Source organism: Apium graveolens, chromosome 7, assembly GCF_009905375.1.
Source record: "Apium graveolens cultivar Ventura chromosome 7, ASM990537v1, whole genome shotgun sequence".
Lineage (NCBI taxonomy): Eukaryota > Viridiplantae > Streptophyta > Magnoliopsida > Apiales > Apiaceae > Apium > Apium graveolens.
In genome coordinates, this window is record NC_133653.1 from 195875900 (window position 1) to 195884345 (window position 8446).

General features: G+C 42.9%; 2 protein-coding genes across 2 annotated transcripts; both read right to left on the bottom strand.

Moving 5' to 3' along the window:
- Positions 1-4384: 4384 nt before the first annotated feature.
- Positions 4385-4846, bottom strand: LOC141674309 (uncharacterized). The gene has a single exon (XM_074481034.1). It carries the CDS (start codon positions 4844-4846, stop codon positions 4385-4387), a length of 462 nt encoding a protein of 153 aa, XP_074337135.1.
- An 874-nt stretch (positions 4847-5720) lies between these two features.
- Positions 5721-6632, bottom strand: LOC141674310 (uncharacterized). Its single transcript, XM_074481036.1, has one exon. It carries the CDS (start codon positions 6630-6632, stop codon positions 5721-5723), a length of 912 nt encoding a protein of 303 aa, XP_074337137.1.
- Between the last annotated feature and the right edge of the window lie 1814 nt (positions 6633-8446).

Below are 8446 nucleotides of genomic sequence, written 5' to 3' on the forward strand. Positions count from 1 at the left end.
AACCCTCAACTTACGAGGTACGTGAATCTTCTTTTATTTCTTTATTTGGTCGAGTAAATCGGTCATAATAAGTAAAAGACCTTTCGTATACCTTTCTTTTTTATGAACTGTTCTTATTTTCCCATGTATGTATATGTGTATATATATCATAAAACCCCCTATTTTGCTTGTTTGATTCTGGATTAAACGTTTCTAGGGTTTTTAATTGAATTTCCCCAAATTGACCACAATCGTTCCAACTTCTGCTATATTTCCATCATTATGGACGCGTCTACCACCCAGGGCGTGTCCTTTTTACCACAAGTTAAATTGTTTCAATCAAAGAATTATATAGACGAAGTTGTTCACCTAGGACGCGTCACCTTGGCATATTTTCTGCGATGGACGTTTAGGACGCGTCCTCACAATCATCCCTTCACCCTTGCTTTCTTTTACATATTTTCAGTATATATTTTTTATAAACATGGACGCGTCCTTAAAATCTTCTTCCATCTTATTTCAGCTGGAGGACGCGTCATCTTCATTACCTTTCCATCCATTCAAAGTTCCCAACAAACGCCTTGGGATCTACTCCCCACATTCGATCTCTTTCAAACCTGAATATCCTGAATTTCACAGGACAAGTTCCTTTCTTGAAGCAGAAACACGCGTCTTTGAATCTTTCAAATCAAAGGTTTCAATAATGTCTAATTCCAGTTCTGAATCTATGGATCATGTCCCCATAAGCTCTAGAATGAAAAAGAAAGGATTCAAACAAAAAAGAACTCCAATTCTAAATAATAGGGCTGACATCAAAGATTGGACGGATGATAAAATTATACCCATGACCAGCCAACAGCCCCTACGCATGACTGTTTCAGATGAGGCCGCGTCTCCTGCTCAGGACGCGTCAGTATCTCAGGATGTGTCGGCTTCTCAGGACGCGTCCCCTCTTAGCGTAAGTGAATTCGAAAAGAGGGTTCCTGACCCTGATGTATATCCTATGTCCCCTCAGAAATCCGATCCTCCCCTAGAACATTGGGAACCCTCAGATGTTGAAGTGGATTGAGATTGGGCAAATCTTGGTGCTCTAACAGAACCAGAGAAAAATTCCCGGAGGAAAAAAGAAAGGAAGCTAGCTTGTGTAGCCCTTGACTCCACTGCAACCGATTTGGAAATCCAGTGGCACATGAAATACTACGACATGGAGGGCATCTAGGCGCGTCCTCTCAGGATGATGAGGCCCCATATCTTTAATGTGGAAAAATTGAGAATTCCCAGGATGGTCTTAACCCAAAAACTTATCTCCTTAGGAGTGGGCGCGCCCTTGTACCGATACATCAAAAAGATTTTGAAGTGGTATGACGTTGCCCCGGTTCAATTATCCCCAAACTCGTACAAACTAGTATGGGCTTTGTACATCATGTACCACAATCTTGGACTGGGCGCGCCCTCCATGAAGGAATTCAACTTCTTCTACAGCATCAGAAAATCCATCCCAGGCTACCATTTCTTTATAGTCAACAAGGGGTTGAACAACAAAGGATTCAATGAATACAAAATCAGCCACGAGAGGGATTGGAAGGAACCTTTCTTCTACATCTACGATGTCAAGAGAGCCCGGGTTCCCTTCAAATTAGAACCAAGTAAGTGATTTCCAAAACACGTCCTCATAGGCTAGACGCGTCCTCTTATTCTGGACGCGTCCTCTTTTTTCTTAATTTCCGTTTCCCTAAACAAATCCTCATTTTTTCATCTTTAGACAAAAGAGTTCAGAAGGAATTAACAGGCAAAAGAAAAAAAAGAGCAGAGAAAGTACTCCAGTACGCTGAGAAACACTTCAACCTCAAGGACATGATCACTGAAGACAACCTCAAACTAGTAGGCGCGTTGTCTGCCCGGGTAGGTTCTATTTGCAAATTCTGCGAGTTTCACAACGGGAAACCTGTACTTACAGCCTCAGAAAAGGCTAGGGGCCTCAGTGCCGTTGAAGTGATTGAGATTGATACCAGTAAGTAATTTGATTTTGAACGAGATAAGTACATGTGAGAGAGGACACGTCATGTACCTTTGGACGCGTCCAAAGCTACAGATTTAGCTTCTCATTTTAAAAATTTCACCAAAATTATTAGGACACGTCATATATTTGTCCTTCCTCTTGCATGCATAACTTAACTTTATTCGTAGACGTCTCCTACACCTTTGTTTTTGGGTTTGGACGCGTCTTAGCCCTGGGGCGCGTCCTCTTTTGTTGTTAGTTTGTCACTTATACCGTTCTCATAGTCCACGTTATAGTAAATGTGTCCTTCAATAGGACGCATCGTATGTTTTGGACGCGTCATCGTCCCATATATATATACACACTCTTCATATCTTTGCATACATTTTTCCTAACACATCTTCATGCATTCATATGTCTTCATATGCATTCTAACTGACATTTATGCATTTATCTTTAAATTACGCTCATGGCACGTCCTACTATCAGGACGCGTCTACCTTATTTGGCTAACGTTATGCCACAGATATGACTTCTCTTCCAAAGGGATTTGCAATTGGATCCTTTAAGAAGCTGAGAGTCAAGAAATAGGCCCCTGCGAAGCCTGATCCAAAGGTTAAGAACCCTACTCCTGCTATGACTCCTTCACCTCCACTAAAAATCATTGAAACTACGATGCTGGACATCCTTGAGAAGGAGGACGCACCCTCGAAGCGTCAAAAAATAGTACCAGATGAACAATCTTTTGTTCACCGATATCTGGGCGCGTCCTCAGCTGGCTACTTCACTGAAGATGAAGTTCGAGGCTGGACGTTCAGGACTGAGGAACAAAAAAAGAAGCCATGGTGAGGGTTGCAGCTGAGCTTCATTTGCATGCCAGACAAAGTGCCAACATGGCTGCTAGACTCAGGGCGCGTCTTGCTGTTATCGACACTGCTAAAAGCCAGGCTGAAGACAAGATCAAATCATTGGAAAAGTACATTAACTTGCTTGGCCAAGAGAAAGATGCCGAGATCAAGCGCCTGCAGGAGGACAGGATGCGTCTTGAGAGGGAGAAGGATGTGCTGGAAGGTAATGTCTCCTCTATGAAGAAAGCGATGAAGAGTGTACTCACTTTAAATTCCACCATGCAGTTGCCCTGACATTCGGAACGATTACAGACTGCATGGATGGAAAGAGGAGAAAAAGCTAAATTATCAGAATGGTTTCGCAGCTGGGTTCGAGGAATGGTGCTCTGGGTTTATTGCAAATGACCCAGAGTATTCTTTCTCCAAGTTTGATGAAGACACCCTGAAATGGGTAAGTGACTTCAGAATCAGGATTGCGGATTCCATCAAAAGCAAGAGGGTTTTTCTAGGCTTGGAGGAAGGTGACGCGTCCCCAGCGCCTTCTCCACTTAACATTCAGCCTCATCCTCCAGACAACCAAGACAAGCCTCACGACGTGCCTCCTGCCTAGGACGTATCCTATGTCTATTTTTTGTATTTTATCTAATCTAATTTAAGGGTGCGGCCCTTTCAAGCCTTGCAAATTGTAATGATTATCTTTGAACTCCTTTTGCTTGCACTTTTTATGATATTTTTCTTTAATTATCTTTATGCATATTGCTTTACTTTCTTAATCTTGCTTTGACATGGATATGGGCACGTCCTATGATTAGGACGCATCGCCTTTGGAATCTTGTTGTTATTCCCTCTACTATCATATGTTAAGTAATTGTTCCTAACGGGCGCGTCCTCTTCAATTGGGCGCGTCCTTGAATCATCCGAATAGTATATTCTTAACGAGCATGATAACATGCTGCACTTGTGTATTTAGATAAGGCACAAAGCACGAGGGGGCGCATCCTAATGTCTTGACGCGTCTACCCTTTATTTTAAAGAAATATTTAATCCCTCAAACTGGTCGCGTCCTTACTAAGGACGTGTCTTCCTTTTTAGTTATGAAATGTCAAAATCAAAGAAACATGAAACTGAAGGAGCATCAACCAAGATAACTTGGGCGCGCCCTCAGAAATAGTAGCCATCTTAGTTCCATTTTTACTTGAGTTTTGTTGTTCCTTTTGACAGTTACTGCTCCTATTAACATCTGTATAGAGCTACTACTCAGGGCGCGTCCTATGGTTAGGATGCGTCATACAACCAAGCAAATTAACAAGCAAACAGCCTTTGGAAAATTTCAAAGTTTTCATTAATAATGCGCTCTGGTGGCAAAAGTGCACCATTCCCACATCTACCATGCTCTGTGGGGAATTTATTTGAAAAATGATCCTTCAACTAGTTCTAAGGTAAGTAGTACATGTACTACCCCCCTAGGCTAGGAGGAATTTATTTAATTCTAGTCTATAATCTGGGCACATCCCTAAGTATATAATAAAAGAGATACGTAAGGGGCCAAAGCCGCGCCTTACTGATAATACTTTCGGAGATGTTCGACGTTCCACGCTCGCGGAACCAGCTTCCCTTCCATATCCTCAAGGTGATAAGTCCCTTTCCACAAGATTGCTTTTATCTTGTATGGTCCTTCCCAATTAGCTCCAAACACACCATGTTGGGGATTCTTCGTGTTTGGCATCACCTTCCTAAGCACCAAATCCCCTACCTTCGGCAGCTGTCCCTTCACCTTCTTGTTATAATACCTGGCGGCACGTTGTTGATATGTCGCAAGCCTCAGCTGAGAATTTTCCCTTGTTGCTTCTAGGAGATCCAAATGTAGCCTTTGATTAACCTCTGCATCTTCTTCCATGTAACGATCTCTGCGAAGCGATCCCGAACCAACTTCCACGGGAACCATAGCTTCATAGCCATAAGTCAGCATAATTGGAGTTTCTCCCGTAGTAGATCGCAGAGTAGTGTTGTAGGACCACATTACTTTTGGGAGTTCTTCCAGCCAGTTCCCTTTACGATCTTCCAATTTGGCCTTGAGGGTATGCTTTATTATTTTATTCACGACCTCTGTCTGCCTATTGCTTTGAGGATGATAGACCGCCGTAAATTCCTTCTTTATTTTCAGTTACTCACATAGTTGTCGCAATTCTTTGTTGTCAAACTGCTTTCCGTTGTCCGACACAAGCTTGTAAGGGATTCCAAACCTGCACACGATGGAGTTGAAAACAAAGTCTGTGATATTTTCTTTGCGGTGATAGTTGCCAATGGCATTGCTTCCGCCCATTTAGTAAAGTAATCAACCGCGACTGCCGCATACTTGACATCCCTTTAGCCTTGGGGAGCTCACCAATAAGATCTATGCCCCACATGGCAAATGGCCACGGGATTACCATAAATGTCAAGAGCGTCGCTGGCATAGATGAGTAGTTTGCAATGCGTTGGCAGCGATCGCATGCTCTGACGAAATTTACCACATCTTCTTTCATCGTAGGCCAGTAATATCCTTGGCGCAAAACTTTCATTGTTAGTGAGTTACCCCCCGAGTGATTACCACAAATTCCTTCATGCACCTCACTTAAGATGTAATTTTCTTCTTCTTCATCAACACATCTGAGCAGCAGTTGATTAAAGCCTCTCTTATACAGAACTTCATCGTACACCACATATCTCGCAGCCTGGTAGCGGAGTCGACGGGCCTTGAACTTATCTTCGGGGAGTGTTCCCTTGTGAATGTAGGAAAGAAGGGGCGTCATCCATGTTTCCTTGGGAGCCACATCTACTTGCATTGCCTCTATTTCCGGGATACTAGGAATTTCCAGAATCTCTAAAAGTATGGATCCCAATAACACAGCCTCTTATTGTGACCCCATTTTCTCTAAAGCATCGGCGTTGCTGTTCTTTTCCCGTGATACACATTCCAACCTAACCTCTTTGAATTTTCTGATCAGGCGCTGCGTGCATCTCAAGTACAATTCCGTTCGCGGGCCTCGCGCTTGAAACCCCCCATTCACCTGATTCACCACCAGCTCCGAATCACTCCTCGCAATTAGGTTTTGCACCCCCATTTCCAAAGTGATCTTTAAGCCATTAATCAATGCTTCATACTCCGCATCATTATTCATTGCATAAAATTTAAAGTGAATTGCGCTCATCAGATGATGGCCTTCTGGAGACACGAGTACTATGCCTGCACATGCTCCTCCATTGTTAATTGCACCATCTACATGTAAGATCCACCAGGGATGTGGGAACTCTTCTAAAGATTCTTCATTACGTGGGGGCTGGAGCACTACCAAAGCCTTATCATCAATAGCAGAATCAAATTCCAACAAAAAATCGGCTAAGGCATGTCCTTTAATTGCTTCACGGGGCATGTATTCCAAGTCAAACTGTCCCAACTTTACGGCCCATTTCAACATCCTCCCTGATGATTCTGGTTTGTGAAGGACTTTCCGTAGCGGATATGCTATGCGGACTTTGATTCTATGGGCTTGGAAGTATGGCCGTAACTTCCTTGATGCAAGGATCAAGGCATAAACCAATTTCTCCATGCTTGTGTAGTGAGTCTCAGCGTCGTGTAATCGCTTGCTCACAAAATTCACCGGTGACTGTTGCCCATCTTCCTCCCTTACTAGAACAACGCTGATTGAATACTCTGACACTGCAAGGTACAGTATTAGAGATTCTCCATCTAACGGTTTTGAAAACATGGGAGGGTTTCCCAGTTGTTCCTTGATCCTTCTAAAAGCCTCTTCACATTCTGACATCCATACAAAATCTTTACCTGCCAACTTAATCGCCTTAAAGAATTCCTTGCATCTGTCGGACGATTTGGAAATAAATCGATTTAGCGCGGCGATCCTTCCAATTTAGCTCTGCACCTGTTTTACACTGGTGGGTGATTTCATATCCAACAATGCTTTGATCTTTGTGGGGTTAGCTTCAATTCCTCTATAGTTGACAATGAATACAAGAAACTTGCCTGACTTTATGCTGAACACGCACTTTTGTGGATTCAGCTTCATGCGAAACCTCCTTAGAATATTAAACATTTCCATCAAGTGCTCGATTTGGTCATTCGCCTCCTTGGATTTTACCAACATATCATCCACATACACCTCCATGGTTCTCCCAATCTGGATTTTGAACATCATATTCACCAACCGCTGATAGGTTGCGCCAGCGTTAATCAATCCAACGGCATTCCTATGTAGCAGTATAGCCCCCTGTCGGTGATGAAGGATGTATGATCTTGATCGGGACCATACATGGGAATCTGATTGTAACCAGAATATGCATTCATGAAACTTAACAAGGCATGCCCTACCGTCGCGTCAACCAACTGATCAATTCGTGGGAGCGGGAAACTATCCTTTGGACAGGCCTTGTTGAGATCTTTGAAAATCTAAACACGTCCTCCACTTTCCGTTCGGTTTTTTTATGAGCACTGGATTTGCAAGCCACTCGGGGTAGTAAGATTCTTTGATCAACCCCACTTTCAATAGTAGGTCCATCTCTTCTTTTAATGCTATCGCCCTTTCCCCGATCACTGGGCGACGCTTTTGCCGCACGCCCGAGCAATTAGGGAAAATGTTTAACCGATGACACATTACTCCGGGATCGATTCCCACCATATCCAAATGACTCCATGCGAAGACATCGAAATTTTTAATCAAAAAATGAGTAAGTATTTCTTTCATTTCATCACTTAGCTGAGATCCCACTTTCAAAACCTTGCTCTGGTCACCCTTGTCGACCAGAACATATATTGTATCTTCGGCCAGTCCCGTCTTCTCAGCGGGCATAGGAATCCTGGGATCCAGATCAAAATTAAAGGGGTCCTCGACGCCCATTTTTGCATCCGAGGGCGCATCCCCACGTGTGGAAGCATCTACCTCAGGACAAGGCATGTTCTTATACAACGCAGGTGTGGAGGGCGCGTCCTCATTTTGAGGAGCATCAACTTCAATTCCATTCTCACTTTTCAAGGGCGCGTCCTCTTTTTGAGGAGCATCCACCTTGAGGCTACTTTCGAGACTTTGTATAATCTCACTTCTTCCTTCCAACTTTTCTCCGTTAACCTCCTTTTGCATGATCTCTTCTATATGGTTCACCACAACTTCTTCTATATTCAAAGATACTGGAATAGAGGAATGAAGCAGCATAGTATTAGACTTAATAGGTTTTATTTTATTGTCTTGTCTTATTACTGTGTAATCTTGGTGATATATAAATCAAGAGTAATAAGTAGAACAACAACAAGACTAAGAAAATTTATTTCTCAGAGAAATAATTGCAAGCTGTATCCTTAGCATTTCTCTGTAAGTTTAGTTGTTCTACTTCCCAGTTACTGAGGCACCTCAGGTAAGTGAGGTAATTTTAACTGTCTCTACTCTTCCAACCTCAACTATTTCTTTGCCTTCTAGTGTAGCAGTAGCATCTATGTCAATGACCAGACAGATGCCTACCCAAGCTACCAAATCCAAAATTTTAAAAACAAAGACAAAGAAGCCCCCTCTGGTGTCTCTCAAAAGATGCCAGTTGTAAAATCCACCAAACCTAAAGAGGGGAGTGTGAAGGT